We start from the raw sequence: 24074 nt of genomic DNA, 5'->3' as shown, positions 1-24074 counted from the left end.
GCTACTGCTGCAGATATGGCCCTTTTGTGTTTTAGAAGCTTTTCCTGATGTAACTTCTGATCCTGGCGTTCCCGTGCCTTGCGGATTGTTTCCGTTGATTCAAAGAGTGCTTCCTGCCAGGACTCTTCTTTGTACTTCATCTTTACTTTCCATTGAGGTTTTGTAGTTAGGTGGGGTGGCCTTTTTAATAGGAAGGTGAGCTCGCGACCCAATCCTGCTTTGTTTCTATTGGGTTGCGAAGGAAGATTTATAGGTTCAGTGACTCCTTCCTTGTGTTTCCCAATAGGTCCTTTACCATCATATCCCATTTGCTGCATGATTAAGTATCCTTTTCCATATAGGTGTGTAGGTAGAACAATGTCCAGAGCGGCTGCTCTATTATCTTCTTTCTCATCTTTGTACAACCAGCTAAGAATATCTTTGTCTTCTGATTCATGTGTCAGAGTGCCCAATTGGATGAAGGTACCATCAAATTTGGTGATGGGCTGAGTGACCAGATGTGTTGATGTAGTAGGCAATCCATGAGATCTAGGTGATGTTGGCAATTTGGCCAAACATAAAGGCTCCAAAGAGTATTCTCCGATACCTTGGTCTTTGATTTGCATTTTTTGTTTGAAGTCTCCCCATAAGGAGTTAGATTTTACTGTTTGTTGATCTGATGTTGAAGATCGCTGCTTTTCCCTATTATAAGGAACCAAACTGTCTTGGGCTGCCCCCATTGCGTTGCAATGTTGAAATGGATTGTGATCAGCAGATATGGATACTTCTTGTCCATCATAAGGAAATTTTACACACTGGTGATATGTGGAAGGTACTGCTTGCATTTCATGTATCTAAGGTCGCCCTAATAAAATATTGTAGGTAAGGTCTATGTCCAAGACCTGACATATAGTATCCTTTTGCACTGGTCCCACTTGAATAGGTAATATCACAGTTCCTTTAGAGGACCTTTCCTCATCATCATATGCCTTTATGGTGATCTTCTTGTAGGGATCAATAGATTCTTCTGAGAAGCCTAATGCACGGATAAGCTTTAAAGTACATATATTAAGTCCAGCTCCTCCATCTATTAGGACTCTTTTTACTCGGTGTTTACAAACAATGACTTCGATATGGAGAGGATTATTATGCGGATGGATTAATGAAGCATCGTCATGTTCTGAGAAGGTAAGGTTATGAGGTCCAGTCATATGGGCGACCATGGCTTGAAATCTGTCTGTATCCAAATTTTGAGGTACATTGGTTTCCAATAGCGCTTGTTCTAATATGTCTTTGTGCTTTGGTGATAGTTTCAACAATTCCAGTATAGATATTTGTGCTGGAGTTTTACGTAGTTGGCTGACCAAGTCATATTGGATTTTTGGTGTGGTAGTTGTAGGTGCAGTATGTCCTTTCAAGACATATTTCTGAGTTCGGGTTGTTACATTGACAGATTCATGATCACGCTGATCTCTAATGGTGATGACATTTACTTGATGATCTTCAGCTGATAAGTGATTTATGGTGTTGTTGTAGATATGGTTGATACGAGCTTCGCGTGTATTATCCGAGGTTGAAGCTCCATCTTTGTTGTAATTTGGGAGAGGATTTTTAAAGGCTTCATGATCACCATTTGTTTTGAGACCATCGATTGTTAAGTCCCCTCGATCAATCATATCTTGCACCACATGTTTTAACCACATGCAATCGTTTGTCTGATGACCCTTGTTACGATGGTAATCATAATAGTGTGAATCATTCCACCAAGGTGGTTTGATTTGAGGTTCATAGTTGCTGATTGGAGGCAAGAAAAGAATCTTGTGTGCCAAAAGTTCTCTGAATGCTGACTCTAGTGATTGCCCTAGTGGTGTGAAGATACGCTTTTGGAAATTGTTTGCGTTGTTGCGTGAATTGTTGTTAGGTCCTGGATTCATGTTTTTGCTTTGAGTATCATTGGTGTTGTTTGTGTTGAGTTGTCCTTGATCGGTGTTTGCTGCATATGTGTTAGCATTTGGATTAGCATTTTTAGGATTTTTCGTATTTTGAGGATTTCCAGACAATGCAAGCACTGGTTGCTTAGATTTGGGATCATATGATTCGTTGTTGCCTTCGTTTTTGTTTCGAGTCCAAAATCAAGATTTGTCAAGGTTGGTGTTGTTTTGGTTATTGTAGTTTGATGAGTTTGTTCCTTCCTTGTAGAATTTGAGTGTTCCCTTTTTGACACATGCTTCTTCTACTTGAATGCCATTTTCAATCAATTTAGCGAAAGATGGTATGCATTGAAGTTTTAGTCTGTAACTCATTTCACTATTCAAGTTATCAATGAAGATTTCCATTTTCTCCTTCTCAGGAATATCTCGAGGATATCTGGATACTATACGTCGCCAGCGTTGAAGGAATATCATGAATGTTTCATTGTTCTTTTGTTTGGTTTTGCAAACATCTAGCATGGTTATGGCATGTTGGATGTTGTAAGAATAGTGGGTTATGAATTTGTTAACCAATTCATCAAATGATCTAACAGGCGGTGAAATTTTGGATAACCATTCCATGGTTTGCCCTCCCAAGCTTCTGGGGAATAACCTCATCAAATAGGTGTCATCATGAGCAAATTCAAGGCTCAGTGTGCAAAATTCTCGAACATGATCTCGAGGATCACTTTTCCCATCATATTTATCAAATTTGGGAACGTCTGAGTTTGGAGGAAAAGGCGCCATGTTCAATCTTCTATCAAATGGATAAGGACAGATTTCGTTTAAAGAGTACCGCACTGTTGTCCCTTGTTGCATATCCTGTATTTGCCTTTGCAACATTTGCATTTGTTGAGTAAGGGCTGCCAAAGGTATATTGTCTTGTCGAGGGAAAAGTTCTTCCCTTGTATTTGTTCTCAGTTGAAAAGGTGTGGTAAATGGTATATTTTGCTCTGGTGTTTCTAACTCAGGTATATGCATTTCTGGTATGCGTTGTTCTGGAATGTGTTGCTCAGGTATATGTTGTTCAAAGTTACGGATTTCTTCTTCTCTTTGTTTTTCTTGATATGCATAGTGTCGAGATCCAGTTTTAAAGATGTTTGGGTCCAAATCTTCGGGAAGTTTAACGCCTTTACTTGTAAGCATGAGCAGATATTTTTCTTTGTCATTTTCCATGAGCTTTTCTACAAGTTTTTGGAATGAGGGGTTTTCCTGACATTCCCGAAGAAGTGCTTCAGTAATTTCAGGTTCTTCTAAGGGTGGAACCTCAAAAGGATTTGATAATCTTCGATTCATACTAGACTCAGCGTGTGTCTCACTTTGTTTGTCTCTTTGAGAGCGAGTAACAGGCATTTTAGTAGAAACTCTCAGTGATGAAAGGGACAAAAGCCTCGTTGATATGTTGTTCGGGGGTGGGTGGTTCTGGTCGAGATGTGTTATAAGTGATACACTCGTCGGGCAAGAATTTTGGATTGATTCTTCCGCTGCGGTTTATGGTTTGATTAAAAGCAAACTTTTGACAGTATGCTCTTGTCTTCAAGGGTTATTTGTCAAATTCGCTAGATATGTTTTGGATATAACGTTTGACGTGATGAAGGAATACCCGATGAGATTTGAATAGTTGACGATTGATGTATAAGAACTTGTTTCTTTTAATGAATTTGGAAAAACTAGGTTGTTGTTTCTTCAACGTGATGTTACAATAAAGGTTCTTTCTTCTCAGAATATGAGGATTAGTCATATGCATGAGTGATCAATAGTTTCCTTTGATTGGTTTGGATTTAGTTGATCTTGTTTGAAAAATTTCAAATCTTACTCTATTAGAGTGAAGGTTTAGATGCCCCTTCACGACAAAGCGTGTCAAATGATATGGATAAAAGCTTCCCGATATGGAAACTTGATTTGACAACTTGAAAATTTTAAACAAGTGTTTTTGTAAGATAAAATCTGTAAGATGGTAAAGGATTCTGTTGATACTGATGATGAGGTTTCCGGATTATGATAAGAGAGACATCTTTTATCGTGCGATTCGTTTAGGATCCTGACAACGTTTGTTCTGACGCAAATTTAGCTCAAGAAATAGTTGCAACGGTTGGTTTTTGTCACTCTGTTCTGATGAAAAATGATGTCTAATGGAGAAGGCTTCTGAAAAATGTTTTTGAAATTTTAAAATTTCTCACTGTTTTACCCTTTGTTTTTGTGTTTTGGATCACGCGCTAAAACAGAGACTACATGCGCTACTGAAATGCCTCTATGCGCTAAAATAATAACCACACGCGCTAGGCTGCTCCCAGACACGCGCTAAAGTTTTGACTTTTTGAAATTGTTTTCTAGCTGTTTGAAAAAGATATGTGCTATTCTTGGCTTGCCACGCGCTAACTGTTGAACTTTATGCGCTAATGTTTGGATTCCACACACTAAGCTGTTGTTTCCACGCGCTAGACTATTTTTCTGATGCGCTAAAGGATTTTACACTGTTTTGCCTTAAGATGAAACGCTACTGTTTTGAACTAACGCGCTAATTTGATGATTGGATGCGCTAATAGAAGTACCTTACACGCTAAGAGGTTGCTCTTATGCGCTAATCTGCCCTGATTTTTCCTTTGTTTGAGTTTTTTTGTGAATTTTGAATTTTTGTTGTGAAATTTTCAAATTTGATGGATGATTTTCTGAAGTAATAAATGCAAGTACGGCACAAAAAGTACAACCATTTTGCCTAATCTAACAGAAAGTGTATGTTATGCGAGGATGTGTTCAAATCCCCAATGTTTTAACAGGTTTTGATACAAGTAATACACTTCAGAAAGACTCTTTAGTCAAGGGTCATAAATAACATCATAGCCCACTAGTCTCGATACTCCGTCAACTCAAACAGCCATGTCAACCCTTAGAGGGCGCCCGTTTTTTTGCCTTTTGCCAGAAATTAACTCAAAGTGAATCTCTTCACAGTTGAGTAGTTATCTTGGGAGATATATGGTGAGTAATCTTGGGGGCGGATTCTTCCCCACCCTTGCACTATGATGTTATAAATGTCTGGTTACTGACTCGGCTCAAAGCTTCTATTTCTAGGGTTTGTAATCAGGCTTCCCGTTCGACCGTCAGTGATAAACTCCCTCAGGAGGCTTCCCAACCTTTAGAACAAAGGCTTTACGTATCTCAAGGATACTGGGGGAAGGCTAATCGCTGCGCGTAACCGTTGAAAAGGACTTTCGTCACTTTCCACGTTTGATTATAGTGGGTTGGAATTCTTGGCATTAAAGTCGTTCCCCACTTAGGTCGTTCCCTTCACACCAGCCATAAATGGCTTTAAGAGTTGATTCCAACTCCTCGAGAAGGCAAGCTTGCTAAAGGATGTAAATGCTTAAAGTACAGAAAGCTGTAAGAGCGGTCTGGATTTTTGATCACCCAGTTAAGGGGAGAGCATATTTCTTCCACTTTCGAGACAAAGCAATCAAGTTGGTTTATTTTTAGCCTTTCAATTCAGTGATTTGCTAAAATCTATGTGGAGATGTTGCTCCACAAAAACAGGGTGTTTATTTTATCCTTTTAAGGCAATGATTTTTTTGATCTATGAAAAAGAATTTGTCAACTAAGTAAATTCGATCTTGGTGGTCAACAAAAGAAATTGATAGAAGAAAATTTCCCGCTCCACCTGCAAGAAATTGTCAGCGTCCTGCAAAATTTCGATCAAATAGTTAGAAACTCTAGATTTTGGTGGACTTCTACAAATCTAGATTTTATTTCGGTTACAATTGTAATTTTCTTGCTCACTGTCTGTGATGCACTACAGAAAGGACTTTACGTGCTAAAACAATATCTTTATGCGCAAAACAATATCTTAATGTGTTGCATTGTGTTCCGGATGCGCTACTCTGTGCGTCGGAAGCGCTGCTCTGTTTTTCTCCCGTGCTGAGACCTACAGGAAAAGTGATGATTTGATGCGCTAAAAGATGGTTTTTAAGCGCTGGATTCTGGACTTAAAGCACTGGATGGTAAACTGGATGCGCTATCTGACAGACCCGACGCGCCAATCTATTTTGCACATGCGCTACTCTGTTTTTCTTCCGCGCTGAGACCTACAGGAAAAGTTTAGTGGGGTTATGCGCTAAAGAAAGGACTTTACGAGCTGAAGTAGAGACCCCACGCGCTGAACAGTGGACTGGATGCGCTAAACAGTGAATTGTATGCGCTAATTCATTTTTCCCGCGTGCCTGCAAAAGTAGTTAGTTTCAAAAATCGATTTGATATTTGGGGTCGGGCCCCACTGTGGGCGCCAGAAATGTATGCGGGAAAAGCGGGTCGACAGAACTTAATATGTGAAAAATGTTCCAAAATACTTGTCCACACACACACACAGGGCTTCTTGGTGCAAGCTATGGAGTAATAAAGTATCACTCAGCTTCCCAAGGTTGGTCCCATGGTTCTCTATCTTACAATGTCCCTCAAACCAATGTTTTTGCTCTCATATCACTGAGCAAAATGGTTTAGGGATGGCAAATGCAAGAATGAGGGATGCAATGATAGATTTTAGTATGAAATGCATCCTAAGCTATGCATGATCTTAAAATGTAATAAACTAGATTATAAGATGACAAGGTTAGTATAAATACTATCCTAACATGATATATTAGTCTATGATTGAGCTAAAATGATAAAGAAATTATTCTAAACATGCATATTTAGACTAGTTCCTGATTTAAAAGAGGCTAAAATGATGAGCATAAAATGAGATATGAAAGCTTGAATGTATTTGAGCATAAGTGTGATACTACAAATTTGGGGGATGATTGTTAAAAATGGAAGAATGAGAGCTCTATTTATAGCAAAAATAGGGCAATGGATGGTCAAGATTGAAAGAGTTGATCAAGGATTGAGTTTGAAAGTTGGGGATCCATGTTTGCAATTTGCACCAATGAAATGGTGACAAGTGTCAACATAAGATTGGGTTGAGAGAAGGGGTTGGAGACATTAAATGCCTGAGAAGACCTTAAGGTTATCTAAAAGGTAAGGGTCAAGTCTAAATTAGGATTATCCACTGGATTAAGAGTTAATCCAAAGATAAACCTATGTGCAAATGATTAAGAGATAATCATGGTCAAAGCATTAAAGGCCTGATGAGACCTTTGCATTGGGTGAAGGTTGAGTTAAAACAAATTCTTTAACCATGTAAGAGGGTTTGAGTTAACCATTAATGGTTATTGAAGACTTTGAGGAATCAAGTGGTTGGAGGTTTGAAGCCTTTAATGGTTATCAAAGACTTTGAGGATTTAAGTGGTTGAAGGTTTGAAGCCTTTAATGGTTATCAAAGACTTTGAGGGTTTGAGAAGTGACATCCTCTTGTTTAGGAATGTGACAAAGTTTAGAAGATGGGTTAGGCTAATTAGAAGCGATTAGAAGAGTCTAGAAGGGATTAGAAAGGGGTTTAGGAAGGCAAGTGGGAGATGTAGAATTTTGCAAGTGGATGGAGGGATAATAGGATTTAATTGAATTAAATGATTTATTCAATTTGGTTGCAATTAAATAAATTAGATTTATTTAATTTAGGATAACTATTTAATTAAATTTGAATTTAATTAAAAGTGGATAGGGGGAATTTAATTGAATAAAATGGTTTATTCATTAAATGGGTATAGTGAATTTAATTTAAATAAATTGAGTAATTTACTTAATTAAATAGAGGAATGTGGATAATTTAATTAAATTGGACTTAATTAAATAGAGAAATGAACATAAATTATTCATTTAGGAATATGGTCATTTTTATACGTCTACAGCTATGTTAGAAGTTGTGTAATTGTGTGTATCTTTGGTATGTGGAAATCATTGATTTGGTTAATATTGGGGTTAGGATAATCCGTGGATGGGAATAACCTAGTTAGTCATCATGATATTAACTTTATAGGAATGAATTGGGAATAGAATAAATGGTCAGTATACCAAATTGAGCAATGAAGTGGGTGGACATACGACTCACACTCGAAGTACTAGGTGATGAGTTATTTGGCCAAAGTAGTGTAGGTCACCACTGTCTACATTGTTGGTTCATTGTGATTCGGGTTTACATACAAGACAGGGAACATCATACATGTAGGTTGTAGCCAATATATGGTAGCTCTAGATATGTAGGACACAACACTATACTCACAAGGCTATTATTATGAGGTCACCAAACCAATTTCTTTGTCGAAGGGTCAAGCCGCTCCAATTAGAAGAGGCATGAGGGACTGTAAAGTCTTGGTTGGTTGGAAAAGTGCTTGAGTGATGCTCTTCCTCATGCAGTTGGTGGCCGAAATTTGAGGATGTATGCTAGCAAAGACATCTAGACCATTTGTTTCTCTTATGTTTCATTAAGATCATAGAAGTTATGTATATACTCAAACATTCCTAAAGTAAATGGAAATTTGTGAATGAAAATGTAAATGTTTTCATATGTTTATGAATATGATAGTGTATATGAATTATGATGCAAAGGAAAAAATTAAAATGGGATTTATTTCAATTATGCATCGTGTTTATGAAATGGAAAAGAAATTTTTTATTACTTGAATGATTGGTATTTTATTTCTTTCATTTGTGGGTTAAAACTTAGTAAATTGAATGGGTAGAACAATGGGCATGTACAGTTATCATGGTAATTTGGTAGGAAACGAGATTTCTCTTGATATTCATGGTTATGTTGATTTAGACTTGGCAGGTGATATTGATAGCAGAAGATCCACCAGTGCTTATGTGTTTACTTTATTTGGTGGTCCAATCAACTAGATGAGTGACATGTTGTAGTTGCTTTATTCACTACAAAAGCGGAGTATATGGTAGCTACTCATACTTGTAAAGAAGCCATTTGGCTTAGAGAATATTGGAATAAAACAAGACGCATTGATAGTTTATTATGATAGTCAAAATGCGATCTACCTAGCTATGAACCTGACATTTCATGCCCCGAACCAAACGCATTGATGTTTAGTTCATTTTGTCAAAGATATGGACGAGGATGCTAGGGTGAATATGGTTAAGTTAGAGACTGATGAATGTTGCAAATTCTTTGAATAAGGTTGTGAGCACAGATAAGTTTAGACATTGACAAAATATAGTTGTTTCTCAATATTTGGCAACAATTTTTGTGATATTTGAAATGTTTTCAAAGCGTCAACAACACCAAAAAAGACCCAGCAATGTTGAAAACACCTTTTCTCAGTTACAAATTTTGTGGAAAAGGCTTAAATGGCCTAGCCATCTTTCTCCATTCTATTATGGATAAAAGCAAGGCACAATGGAGGTTTCATTTACATGGTGAAAGTAGCTATATGGGGGCAGCGAGTTGACAAATTTTAGCGCCATATTGAAAATTGTTTTGCTCCTCTCCATTACCATTATTGTGTGTCAAGATTCAATGATTCATTGAAGATTTCCATATTATGCTAAATAGAATGAGATGTATTTTAAATGTGAGCAAATATATAATTTTTCGAAAGGTTTGGAAAATCAAAAGATAGTTTGGGATGTATGCTAAATTAACAACCATATGACAATAGATAAGACTAAGCAAAATGCAATACATATTGTCCTAATTTTGCAAACGTATGATAAATGGCAAAGGGAATGGATTGTATGACAAATGATTGATCAAATATCAATCAATGCAAAGTGAGAAGAGGTTGTAGGTTAAATGTTTGACTACATGTTAAATTTGGAAGGCTCTAAGTTGTAATATTCTCAATTGTTTGATGATTATACGGAAAAATGAGTGCTTGGAGGTTTAGAATAGGATTAATCAAATATCAATTAGTACAAAGAGAGAAGAGGCTGTAGGTTAAATGTTTGAAAAAATGTCAAATTGATTGTGGAGGGATTTGGAAGGCTCTAAGTTGTAATTTGTTGAATTGTTTGATGATTATATGAAAAAATAAGTGCTTAGAGGTTTAGAATAGCCAGTTGGTTGGTATGCAAGTTAAGAAGATTTCAATTGCGAGTAAATGAGTTTTACCCAAGGGTAAAGTTTTTCACCTGCTGAGGTAAGTGCAACAAAGGGAGTGTTTTTACATGCCAACAAATAAAGTTTCACTAAAATGCAAAGCAAAGGGAAAGGAAAACTTTTAGTTACAAATCAAGTGCAAATAAGGGGGAGAATAATGTGAATTGGGATATTCTTGTATGACATTTTTTGTTGATCAAAGGAGGCTAAGTGTGCCAGCGATCAAGTGTAAATTCAATCTAGGTCTCTACTTCTCTTTGAATTGTAGTTTCTTCTTCATTTGTAGAGGTTCCAAACTTTTGGAAGTCTACAAGTTAAAATAGAATCTTTGTACAAGAGTGTGGGAGGTCTTAGTATAGTGAAGGTCTATAGCTATTAGCCATTAGTTCATGATATTTAAGTGTTTTGAAATGGTTTATATGAATATCATACTGTCTTATAACTATCTCTAGGATGGAATGTAACGTTCTTTGACTCAAATAATCAAGGGTTATCGATATCTTCCTACACCTTCATTGCAATGAGTTATTTTTATGATTACTTTTTATTCAAGTAACAGTGTAAATGCTTTTATAAAGGTAATGGGGATATTATATTTTCAAATGGATCTCAAGAATGGTCATATGACATACTTTAGTGATCTTGTTATCATAAGGTGGTAACGTTGTAAAAGATATTCAAAACATTTTTAATATTGTGGCATAAAATGCATAGCATATGACGTTGCAGCCCATACTTTGGCACCAATCAGTCTTATTCAACTTCCTCTTCCAAAATTTATAAATCTAAATGATCTTTGTCTTTCATGTTTAACTTATTAGAGTTTTTGTGTATTCATGGAGATTAGAAAAATATAAGAGATATGCTTGGCAATGATTCATTTGTCACTCCACTATTTGTTTGATATGAAGATGTATAATTTATTAGTTTTCATTATTATTCAAAGTGAAAGGGATCATAATTAAATGTGATAAAGTGTAAAACTCTCCATTCATATACCTGAGAACATGTCAATTATCCACTTTCAATGGTCTAGTATTTTGTTTAGTGAAGGATTTGTCATCTTTTAAGATCTACAAGTAGGAATAGACTCCTGAGTCTTGTGGAGCTCAAAGTGCAAAACGTTAATGATAACCTTGTTCCTTCACTTTTCTTGTCCTTGTTTTGATCATAGGGCTGAATATTATCTCTCTCTCTTGATCCCTAAGTTCAGGCAATATTTTTTCTCTTAAAAATAAAGGTTCAAGAAAAAACTCCAACACTAGGCACCGGCATACTTAGAAGGACTTAACATTTTTAATCTATAAACAAATGCAAAAAGACCCCAACAATCTAAAGATTTGAGTATAACTTCATGCAACCATTGGCTTTAGCCATATAATGAGATTAAGATAATATGCAAAACACATAGAATTTTCTCATTACCTATATAAGGTAGACATTTGATAAGCTCATTTGTATTGAACCTAACTTCTATCACAAATAGGTAAATAGGAGACATGCTTGATATTTTTTGGTACATAGGATTTAACATATACTATAATAGCACCAAATGTACATAATTTACACCCTAATGACTTCTAATGTAGTCTATCTCACACTTGGGAATACAAGTAATAGTTTGGTTTGAAATGTTTTATTGGGATTATATTCAAGAATTATTTTTATGAGCTTAGTCCTAAGCTTAAAAAATGCTTGAAAGTACATTTATACACAATATTCTTCACAAGGCTATGCTTTAAATAGGATTTTTTATAAACATTTGTTACATTGAAATCTATTAGGAAAAGGGTGTTGTAGAGCATGCACAAGAAATAATTATTTTATTATATGAAACAAATATAAATTTGTATTGCATCTTTAGGAGATGTGTTCAACTGTATTAAATATTTATTTGGGTCCACTTATAAAGTTGTATGTAACATTGGTTAGGTATTGTATGTGTAGGTTAAACATGAGAAAAACATTTAATATTGAAAAAAGTTCTTACCAACAAAGTAAATGTTGGGGTCAATGGTTTTGTGTACTCATAATTTTGAGGCACATGATTTTACCTTAACACTTGTTTGTTATGTGCGCTTGATTCTATAAAAACGAGCACATATTCAGTGGTTGAGGTTCGTTGATTTGAGTGGGCTGTCATTGTGTTGAGTGCATATGTGAAGCCCAACATGGGTGTGCGATTGAATGGTTACCATTATGCTTTAACATAGAAAATGCGTTAGAGGGGCTTTATGTTTTAAAAGTATTCATGGAGACTATTTAAGTGTATTGTAATGCTCTCATTAGCGAGCAATACATTGAACTTGGATTTTTTTAGAGGCTAAGCTTTTTTCTAATAAAGGTTTTCCTAGTGTATTTCTTTTGTGCAATCTTGAGTAATGTCTTTGATCTTTGAATTATAGTTATTTTGTGAGCTTGTATCCATGTTTTTCTCTCATGGGGTTATGTAAGAAATAATTTGATCAAGTTGATAAATTTCCTAATAAGATCATGATGTTTGTAACCGCACCTATCAGAGGTTCTTTTGTAACTTCAATACCCTGTACTTCTCCAATTATTTCATTTTCTATCAACTACACAATAATAGCAAATATTTTTAATTATTGTTACCCTTTACCATGTTAATTAAGTTATTGTAATATCTAATAACTTGGTCAATAATTCACTGAGTTGATTGTTCTGTTGTTTGGGCAAAGGATTAAGCAGCACTATACAAGATTCAGCATCTAAATATTCCATTTTGATAAAAACTTTCCACAGAAAACTTAACCAGAAGATATTGTCAACTTGGTTCTTCTGTAAACATGAGCAACATGACGGTATACATATGTATCAATGAAATATCCTATATTATTTCATAGCACGTAAGTTCAACACTATGCCTACAAGTACATATCATGAGCATACACTCTAGGTGATCTTTACAAAAATCAGTAGTTCAACATTTTGGCTCACTCAACTAGCATATCTACGTAACTCTCTACTTGCACCCAGTTGAGTGCAGATGGCAATTTTAAAATTCTGCTTGCAAGTACATCTGATAAGCTGGTCATCTTTAAACAAAATTCAAGTTTGAAGATTCTAGATTTCACTCATCTAGCATATCCCCTCAGCTATTTGCACCCAGTTTGGTATAGAAAATTATTTTAAATGTGCTGCATATATGTTGGTAGCCTGAAGCAACCACTCCAATGGAATATAGCTGGCGAGACAAAAAAATGACAGGAGAATTGACAATTTACTTTTAATGACTTTTCATGCTAGAGGGAGAACTTTTGAACTTTTTGGGTAGCAACCAAAATATTGGATGCCCACTTCCAAAGATCCTAAACAAATTTCCCCAGCCCCTGCTAAGTGGCAATGCTTCAACAGCTCCATTACTTCTGTATTTAAGAGAGTCAATGTAAGTCTTTCCACTATAAAGCAACTGCACCTGTTGGAAAAATAAGAGTCCAATTCCAACAGCCACAGATATACTGGCTACAATAAGATATATCAAAGCAACAGCCCTTGCTGATAATACAACAGAACTTCTCATCAAGGCGTGTAGGAATGCTTTGATAATGTTGAACACATTAGCGGACCTGACTGCAAATACAGGATCAATTGGGACATAAGCTAAAGTAGGCCATACCAAAATGCCTGCGTATATTGACATTAATAGGACATAAATATTACTAACAAGGGCAAAGAAAAGGAATGTGATGAAGTGATGATGATTTGTTGCACCAACGCAGTTACCAATCTGATTGTCGAAGGCAAGAAAAAAACTTCAGTTAGAAAAATGTAAATTCCACTAGGGATGGCATTAGAAGAATAAAAATTGAAACTGCAATTTCAAACAAGCCATTCAAGAAAATAAGGCACTTCAGCTTTAAGATGGCACCTTTACTGTCCAGTTTTTAGTAGTCGTATGGCTTTTACTCTGACAATTTTTGATGTTACTTCATTATTGCATTTCTCCTTGTAGAGAATTCGACAACATAGTAACATTAGATTTACATGGCATTGGAAAAAGAAACAGGTTTAACCAAAAAAATGCCAGGCTGCCAATTCAAAATCAAATGGCCCAGGGCAATGCAGCAGTTCTTTCCCAGGCTTTGGTTCTATGTTTGATACAATTATGTTTCTTGTCTTTATTGTGCAAAAGGGAGGGAAACATTTTAAACAATTTCTGAAATTCCAAGTTGTTTAATTGTTAATCGCAGTTAATTTTGCTTTAGAAACCTTACAAGAGAATGTGTGAAAACAAGGTAAGAAATTGATAAATACAGCTATTTTATATCAAAATAACCTGTAACCCTTATTTAATATATTTCAAGACCTCCCTCCCTGAGAACAAAATCTGCCAGAAATGTTTTAAACCGATCTAGGACAGTGCAAAAAGGTGGACCAAAACTGCATGCATTCTCCTACTTGACATTTGTAAATCAAATTAGCCAGGTTCCTCCCATTTGACTACCATCACCAGACCAAACCACTTCTAGGTCAGAAAAGGCCACCAATTTGCAGACAGGAAGAATTGTGTGTGGCCATGTCTGCCTCAGGTACCTTGTCCTCAAGGTACGTGGGGCAGGCAGGGCCACACCCTCACCAAATCTAAACTGTGCCCAACTACACAAGGGGGAACACACAGGCCAAAAGCACCATTTGTATTTTAAAAAAACATTCATCAAACATCCAATTCACCTTATTTAAACAATAAAATATGCATTTTCAACCCCAAACTATAAGTTATAAGCTAAAAGCGTCCCAATAACACTTGTGAATGATTCATCTCACCAACACAAGCCCACACAAACATCCAATAGCATTGAAAGTTGTCATTTTTGTATTTTTGAAGCTTGCTAGTTTTTTTCCAAGGTGAAGGATTGCAAAGGTGCCAAAGACATTTGCTAAGTGCTAGGGGAGAGATCTCATTTGCATAAAGGATGTTTGTTAATCAAAGATATGTATTCTGTGAGAATGTTTTAAAAAAATATAGATTTTTTTTTTAATATTTTAAATGTTCTTTTGTGCTTGTTTTTAATCTTTAATATATTTATACATATTGTAGGGTTATATTCATAGTTACCAGGAGACCCATCTCCGGAAACTTCTTGACACATAGGGTGCTTTTGGCTGCTGTCTCTGAAGTCTCCCGACCAAAAATTGATGTCTCCTCCTAGAAAACTTAGGGCAAAATGCAGTAAAAAGGCAAAAAAAAAGCAAATAAATAAGATAAGCTTGCAGCAAAACAAAGTCCTAGGGAAATGACTAATAAGGAAACTGTTTTGCAGGACGACAAAAATCCATGCAAAGTTATAGTGATCGGATCTATTGACAGTGTAGACTTTTTGAGAGGACTGATTTCTTATCATTGTAATAGTCTAAAGAGAAATTGAATTAGCTGACAATATTGAGTGTGCTCAACATGTATATTACCTTACTTTCACTAAACAATTTAGACGGGCTATGGTATCAACAATATAAGCAATTTTAATTTCAATTTTTGTTCAACTTTAAAGTTAATGTTAAACTTTACCACTGTTCTTGTTTTCAAAGTTCTCTATCATATGTTTTGGAAATTATTAAATTATATTTTAAAAAAATGGCATCTCCAAGTACCAGTCTTCTATTTTTTAAAATTAGTCGTACTAGTACCAGTACCAATCTCCGGAGTCTCCAAGTACCCCCATCTCTTGGTAACCTTGGTTATATTTATTTTTTATTTTTATCTTTAATAATGTAAATTACATACGCTGGGGTTATATTTCATTTTTTGCTTATAACATCAATCTATTTAGAATGATTGCTAGTTCAAGTTCAGTGACCCTTGAGGCAAATGGACAATTCAAATGACCAAACATCTCCTCTATAGAAATATTTTATGAGAATTGAACAACTTCCAAGAGGTGGGGTTTTCCAATCAATGCAGGATCTAGTATAAGATCTTGTACGGTTGAATAAAATCTCACTTATGTGGTATGACCAGCCATGGAATTGGGGTTTGTCAAGGGCCAAACAAGAAGGGATTGTTAAAGGAACAAATTATGGCACATATTAAATTATTAAAGAACAAGAAGTTAATGTTGTGAGTGAGAAAACAAACTTAAAATATCATCCTTTAGCAAAGGAAGAATTAGGAAGGCCACCTACAAGGTCTCCTTCAATAGTGGTTGCCCTGCATCCTTTCTTGAAGACAATCTATCCAAGGAGATCCCTCTCGTTCTTCCCACTAGAAAGGTCCATTGAATATCATTCCACATAAAAGCCCCATTAAATAAGGGAATTTAGAATGAGGCAAAAGACAATGAAAATAAATACATTGCACATTGCATTTATGCCAATGGTCTTCCTTTCAACTCGGTGAGATCATCATATTGTTGAGTGTTGATGTGTGTTTTATGCACATAACATTTCAGAATAAAATACCAAAGTAATTTACCCTATGTTACCCCAAGTTTCCGGGACGGGGACGGCAAGGGACGAGGGTACACGTTTTCGAGACGATGATTTTTTTTGCCAATTTTGGGGACGGCTAGGGGACGGCTATATAAAAGTAGGGAAAATTAAAATAAATAGGGAAATTTAAAATATTCATATGAAAACATGGATAAAACATGCACATATCCATTATAGAACCTTAACATATAAGAACTAATAGAGTTCTTATGGCAAATTTGTGTTAAATTGAGAGTCAAAGTCAAATTGCTTATAGAATTCATTGTCAAAATTCATTGTCTATATGCAGAATTTATGGGGACGTCCCCTAGGAGTCCCCTGTCCCCGGGACGGGGACGGCTGAAAAAAATACCGGGGACGCGTCCCCGGGTAACATAGAATTTACCCTCTCTTGAACAAAATCACCTCAGATGCTAAGGCTAAGATCAACTAAAATGATTCCAAGGTTTCTACATGTCAGGCCTTGACGGGTGGGTAACTCAATGGTCGATGTGAATTGTCGTTTTCACTTGGGGACTTACACAAATGTTCGAATTAACTTCATTGATCATGAATATGGAATGGGTGTGCTGACAACTTAGGATATGGCAATGTAGCTTTGGACTTAATTCTTACTGGACTTACTAAAAAAGGGGCAAAAGGAATAGGGTTCAGGAAATCTATTCTGTAATGTCCCCTTTTGGGAGGACACTAAATTTTGCCCAATATACTTGTAGAATTATTGCAGGTTGTCTATTTTCAGTCTATTGTGCTAATTTGGACAGATTTAGTTTGATGTTGTTTCCCTCTTTAAATGCACAGGTCTGTTGTTTATATCAATCTGATCTGCTGCCTATACTCAGATATATGTGTGTGTGTGTGTGAAAATCCTTTCTATTCCATCAAGTCTGATTCTCTGGTTATTGATTTAATATTTCCTCTTCTTTTCCTTCAATGCCTGCTTTATTACTATTCGCAGATTTGTATTTGTGTTCTGATCTCTTTGATAAATGTTCATATCATTCTTCCAAATTTTCTTATAATTCTGACTTAGGTCTGCTTCTAAATCTGCTTCTAATGCTTCATATATTTTTTTCTATTCCATGGATCCCTACTTCTCAAATGAAAATTTCTCCACTTTGTATCCTCCAACGTGAGGGAGAGTCACACCTCTTCATCATGTATGCCCTTTGGCAAGAGACGCACCCTTCACCCTTAGCACCCTTTAAAAGAGTGTGTCTCTTTATTATTTCTGTCCTTTGAAAGGGACACAACCTTTCACAATCAGTTCTGCACTTCTTATTTAAACCATATCTGCACTTTTGATTCCCAAATTATCCCCCTCAAATGAGGTTATCTTCTCCCTTTTATATCTCATGTTTGAGGGAGTCACAACTTTTCATTTCATGTCTTTTGACCATTCATTAACTTAAGTAAATTTTAATTATATTTAACTATATTATTTTATATTTTAATTTAAATTAAATTTTTATTCTTTTGTATTTTAATATTATTATCATTATTTATTATTAAATTATATTTCAAAGTGGGGGCATTACATATTCTAAGCCTAGGAATGTAGGAAATGATGAATAAATTAAGTGGAATCAAACTAGGCAGGGTCTCACCATCAAATCGAACAGATCTTGACACGAGCTTAGTGCAATCAACTAAGGCATACTTATAGATTTTCAATTATCACCATCGAACATTGACACCATCCAAGTTGATGCATATCAAGGGACGCACAATAATTGAAGTTAACCTTGCATAAATTTCCAGTTGACCATGCAAGGTGCACTTGCCAACGGCAAGGGGCTAGTGGTATGGATTAAGGATTCCACGCAAATATACTCAACAAATCTTCCACTCAATCTAACAAACATGAAAACAAATTATAATCTAACTTGGGGGGAATTGAGAACCTTGAATGCAAAACAACACTTGAAAGACAAAATCACCATCAAGTCGAACAATGATTTATATTCAAATAGCTGCAGCATATACCAACAATTCTACAAAAACTCTCCCTTACAAATGAGAGACGATGAGGTATACATAGAGTCTCATACAAAATGGATGGCCAAGATTAAAACTAAACAAAGGGCCAAGATCATGCTAGCAAAACCCTAGAATTGCCCTAATTAGGGTTTACATAAAAAAGGGTGCCACCAACATATGGCCCAATAGAATCTAGCATACTCCAAGAATCTAGCCAATACAGAATCTAACTCCTCCATGGAGATGCTAGGTAAAGTATCCTGATGTAAATCAATCACGTCCAATGCATCTGAGCAAGCATCCAAAGTGTTCTCCCAATCTGGCATGAGCTTCTACGAATTATGAACATGAATCAACAAAGAGACCAAATCATCTATTTGACTCTTCTTCAAAGAGTCCAACAGATAAAAATACATAAGTTTCATCTTGTCTCTTAATTCTACTAAGTGTAAACCACTGGCCTCACTGACGTCAACACCCAATAACTCCTCTATTGAGGCAAGGATCTTCAACTGAATATCATGAATTCATCCTTTCATCTCTGTACAACTCAGTTGTGCACTCTCATAAGTTGATTTCTTCATGGCTAATGAACAATACCAGCCATGGAAATCGTATCTATCTACATTGTGCACAACATTCTCCCTGACCAACGTGGACTTAGGAACCTTTTTCAAAGCTTTGAGGCATGGAATAGTCTTCTCCTGAATAGGTCTAAATTCTTCCCAAACTCCTCCAAAATACTGTATTCTGAACATGAGCCCTGTTGTCCTGTCAAATGCCTGGACAAACTGAGTAAGCAAATCATCCGCCTGTTTCCTTGTACTTTCAATCCATTTCTCCACCTCCGAGAGTGCATCTCTCGCTGCCTCATAGTGTGAATGTAGTTCACGATCAACTGCAATAGGGGAAATAAGGGTGGGATTCTCACGCCTTACCCCTACAATGTACTCTCTAAGTCTGATATTCTCTTCTTTGTACTTCTCTTTCTCTTCAATTTATCTATCCAATCACGCATTGATTGCCCTAAGGTTATCACCAACCTCCTGAAATTCCTGCTTTCTTGTAGTACGGCCAAGGGCAACTGAAGTAATATGGAAATCCATAGGAGTAGCAATGTCTGTCATCACACCTGCAATAGGAACAGCCACCTGCGCAATCCGCATTCCTGTCTCATCTCTAGCTATGTGTGACAAAATCTCAGCTCTCTTAGGCTCTTTCTCCTTATTGCTCCTAACTAAATAGTCATCAATGTCATCAATAGGTTGTGTCTCTATCATTTTCTTACTTTTCTCTATACTCTTCATCAGCCAATCAGGAATAGTGGCCATCTCCATAACATCATCGAGACACATATCTCGATCAAGCTCTCTCAATGCCGAGATAACATCATCATCATCATCAAGATTATTCTTGGTCAAATCATATACATTCTTTCCCAAACTAACCTCCAAAAGGACAGTAGGGGATCCCAGTTGATCATCATCCTCATCAGGTGGAGCAAATGTTGCTGTGGCATGTAAATCCTCAATATTCTCTAGTAGTATCACTGTGTTGGAACATTGCTCAAACTCCTTGTTTTGTTCTACCATTTCAACTTCCTTAATTGATGAGACACTAAGGGGTGGTGAAGGAATGGTAGTATTTTTGTTTCTTCTTCTTGACCTCCTCAATCTTCTTCCCTCTAGCCTTGACTTTTCCTGGTGTGTTCTTCCTTCTCTTGGGAGCTTGACTCTCCTCATCCGCATGAATCCTAATATCACTGATAGTCCTTTGATCATCTTTGGAAGCGGATTCCTCCTGTTTCATATTTTCATAAGTGAAGGTGACACCCATATCAACTAACTTGTTCATCTAAAAATCCACCCATGCTCGGGAGAAACTCAAGACCTCTCTCATCAATACATTTAAATCTATTTCTTCTGATTCTGACCGATTAGGCAATAGAATTGCCTTCTTCATTTCATTTTCATATTGTGGATGCGTATGATCCCTGTCATCTAACACTTGGTCAGGAATGAGGAAAAGTCCACGCTTCCTCATGAAATCCACTGACATTCTGGACCACATTCTTCTCTTTACTACCTGCTCGTCCATTAGGTTGGCCCAATAATCTTCTAGGTCTACTTTGAGGATGAACTTTTCTCCCCTGATCCTTCCAACTTTCTTATCTGGATCAAAACTTTCTCTTCTCTTATATGCTGCAAATCAATAGAATGCAAGTTCCTCACTTGTTTTGTCGGCTGCTAAGGCAGACTGGCAAACCTCCAATGTTTTCCCAACTGAAATAGGGAATTTCATGCTCGTCTTGTGCTTTTCCTTTTGGATAGAATCAAACTCCAGAAGCCGTCTCACCACTTCCAACAAGATCACTTTGTCAGAAGGATACCTAGGAAGCCTGTAGGGTTAGGATTAAAACCAATGAATCCTAAGGTATGTGAAAGTGGGAAATTGTATATACCACGATCCATATTTCTCTATTAGCTCTGTTGCCTCCTTGGACAACCTCTTGTGGACTCCACCTTGCAACATCTGCGTTATGTACATTGTGAATACATCATTCACTCTCTTATAATCTTCAATTTGATACATGTTCAGCTGTGGATAGCATTCATAACTCCTGAATTGTCCTTGTCCATTCCCAACTTCACCTCTGCATATCAATCCTTTGTATGTAACAAATCGTGCAAGCAAGTTCACCAAATAGGAAGTCATGACGAATGACTTGGACCGCTCCACATTCCTCAGCTGAAAGTCCAGATTGTCACTTATGATTCTAGACCAATTTATCAATGTTCCTTTCAGACAATCCTGGATGACATCCTCATCACTCGGTTAAGCAAGAATACTAAATCACGAAGTTTGTGCACATGAGTGTCTTGGGAGCCTTGAAATGATAAGTCCTAGGCTCGATCATCTACTCCTTGTTTACTACGGTCTTGCACGCATCCATCTTCTTCTTGTATCGGTCTTCATATTCATCCCTAGTCATATCCTTCATGTCTGCTCCACGTGGAATTCCAAACACCTCAGCAATCGCATCCTCAGCAAGGTAGGCAATGACGGCACCCTTAGGAGTCTTGATCATTCGGGAGCGAGGATCATAACATCGTGCACACTCCAGGATAAGCTCACTGCACTATATGGATTGCGGAAATCCAACGGCCTGATAAATGTCACTCTTCATGATGTTCACATAGGTTGGGGAAGGGATCTAGCTTCCAATTCCGAACATATGTTGTCGCATCTGGTTCATGTTCAGGAAATGCATGTTCGTGTCTGTAATCTCCTTGCATCTGGATGACATCTTGGATTCTGGATAGAATCCAGTCTCAAGTATCTTTTGTTGTTCTCTCCTTTCCCTGAGTCCGGACTTCAACATCGCACTTGTACGAAGCTAGAAGTTAGAACTTAGAAAAATATAATATTCTTGACAAAATTCCTGATTTCTTAATGATTTAGACTAATTTGGGTATGGAAATCAGGAAAATAATCCACACTCTTGATAGATTTCAACAATTGAATACAAAATGTGACAAGGTTAGGGTATTAAACCCTCATTAAGTTCATTAAAATCAATAATTTTCAGACCAAAGTCTGAAAACGCCTCCTTATACTTAGAAATTATGTTCAAATTAGAGTGTAAAGGAGTATACCGGATCAACAATGACTAAGGAAAGGTGTGAAAGGTTGTGTTTTCACACAAAACTAAGTCTGAAGACACCTTCCGAAGTCAACAATGGCTGCCAGCAAATCTAAAGACAACCTGCAACTTCACAAATTAATCTCTAAAAACAAGTTGCAAACACCCAAAATGTGTACAAACTTGATGAAAATCAATCTTAATGATGAAAGCAATCATATCCAGGAATGTAGGTATGGTTGGTAAAAGTAAAATTTTCTAAGGACAAATCTGAAAATGGATTGCTTCAGACTTACCAGCACCTTGCGAAGTGGTGAAAATCCCTAGAAATGATCAAAAAATGACTAAGGAATGAGCTCCTAGCAAAATCGCCTAAGTGGGGAAGTGGTTGGAAATGAAGTTTCTGAGGATTGCCGCCAACCAATGAAATTTTCAGACCTGCAACAGCCCTCAAATGGTCTGAAAATTGACTGAAAACAACTCCCAATCAGCCTCTAGACAAAATCGCCTAGGGCACAAATGAGCTGGGAACACAATGTAGGTCTGAATATCAATTTTTTACAGCCAGCTATGGAGTCACATAAGTCTGAAAAATGATATGCTTCAGGTCTGAAAACAGAATATTAGCAAGTCACAACAATGGCGGCATCACCCAAGGAAGAAAAAATCGCCACCTTCACCAAAAATCGCCCTCTTCCCAAAAAATCGCCACCTTCACCAAAAATCGCACAAGTCTGAAAATCGTGGCAGGTACACTCCAATGGCAGCCAACAAAAATCGCTATGGGCTGGAAATGAGGAAAAAATAGCAATAAAATCAACCTTCAATCCAATGTGTCACTTGGACACTTCACCAAAAATCGCCAGCTGGAGGAAAAATCGCCCTTTCAAGCATACACTTGGCAAATATAATGATAAAATAAGGCTGGGATCTCTCCTCTTAAACTTGCTTTCACCATCAACTTTCACCACACAAGCAATGTGGGATAAAAAACTTGTTCTTATACTTGCCTGGCAAAAATTGATTTGCTTCTAGAAGGTTAAAATCATTAAATGCTTATTGCAAATCATTTATTAATTGTTTTTTATTTTTTAAATAATCGTTGCTTTTCGTCAAAAACAATTAAATGAGGCTCATTTATTAAAATATTTCAAAAATTTAAATTAAATGGCCAATTGGGGAAAATTGATTTAAGTAGGGATAAAAAAATCCCATTAAAATCATAAAAAAATCGTCAAAATTATCCCCTTAAGGGAAAATCGATCCCAGTAGGGATAAAAATCCCTATCAAAATTCATCGATGTGCACAAGATTGGGTCCAGGGGAAAATCGATTTGAGTCTGGAATGAAAATTCCAATTAAAACTTCGTCATTTAACACAAAAATGCCCCTCTTGGAAAATCGCCTAGGGTCTGGAATGAATATCCACATAAAAATCCACAAAATCTTGTCACAAAAGGCCTGGTGGAAAATCGATCCAGGTATGGAGTCATCACAAACGTCATCCGCAACCTTATCCATACTCCCAATGGAAAAACGAAGGTAGTCACAGTAAAATCCCAACACTTATTCAAAATTAAAGCATCCCGGGGAAAATCGACCTTAGTATGGATTCTTAATGGTGGAAAAATGGGGCAAGTCTGGAATCCAAGGGAAATCCATGTCCAGTCTGGATTTTGAGTGGGGGAAAATCATGGGTAGTCAGGAATATGAGGTGAAAAGCACCTCTAGTGTGGAATTTTTACCTTTTAACCTAAGTTGCCGGTACAGGTATGAGCACGGGTACGTGGGTACGTGTTGTGACCATTTCACACATCGCCCCATTAAAATGGGGACCCCCTCTTTTTTGCTCGTTTTGCTCGTTCTTCTCTCTGTTTGTCAGTTGTCTGGACTAAGGTCAAGCCTTAGGGTTTTCGTTACTGTGATTTCAGGCCAGAGTCCAGTCCACCTTGAGAGCTTTTGAGCTTCCTCCCGTAGGATGCAATTTTGGAAATAAAGTGAATTCGCCAGAGGCCAAGCAGGTTGGTCTAGTTTCAGTCGAAATTTTGATGCAAAGTCCAAATTTGTCTAAGTGTTAATGATG

The 24074-nt window shown here is 36.7% G+C and overlaps 1 protein-coding gene across 6 annotated transcripts in view; it reads right to left on the bottom strand.

The window, feature by feature from the left end:
- Nucleotides 1-12642: 12642 nt before the first annotated feature.
- LOC131050699 (protein S-acyltransferase 11) overlaps nucleotides 12643-24074 on the bottom strand; it is a 78061-nt gene continuing 66629 nt past the window's right edge. For 3 of the 6 annotated variants that reach the window (XM_057984913.2, XM_057984912.2, XM_057984911.2), the window contains one exon: nucleotides 12643-13669. In XM_057984913.2, coding sequence (XP_057840896.1) covers nucleotides 13169-13669 — 501 coding nt within the window. In that variant the 3' untranslated portion in view covers nucleotides 12643-13168. Of the gene's footprint in view, nucleotides 13670-13810; nucleotides 13888-24074 lie in introns of all 6 variants that reach the window. The other 3 variants (XM_057984914.2, XM_057984915.2, XM_057984916.2) reach the window with 3 other exon arrangements.

The sequence above is a fragment of the Cryptomeria japonica genome, chromosome 9 (genome assembly GCF_030272615.1).
Source record: "Cryptomeria japonica chromosome 9, Sugi_1.0, whole genome shotgun sequence".
In the NCBI taxonomy this organism is placed as follows: domain Eukaryota; kingdom Viridiplantae; phylum Streptophyta; class Pinopsida; order Cupressales; family Cupressaceae; genus Cryptomeria; species Cryptomeria japonica.
The sequence above is the reverse complement of the archived record's forward strand: the minus strand, read 5'-3'. Positions and strand labels throughout refer to the sequence as shown.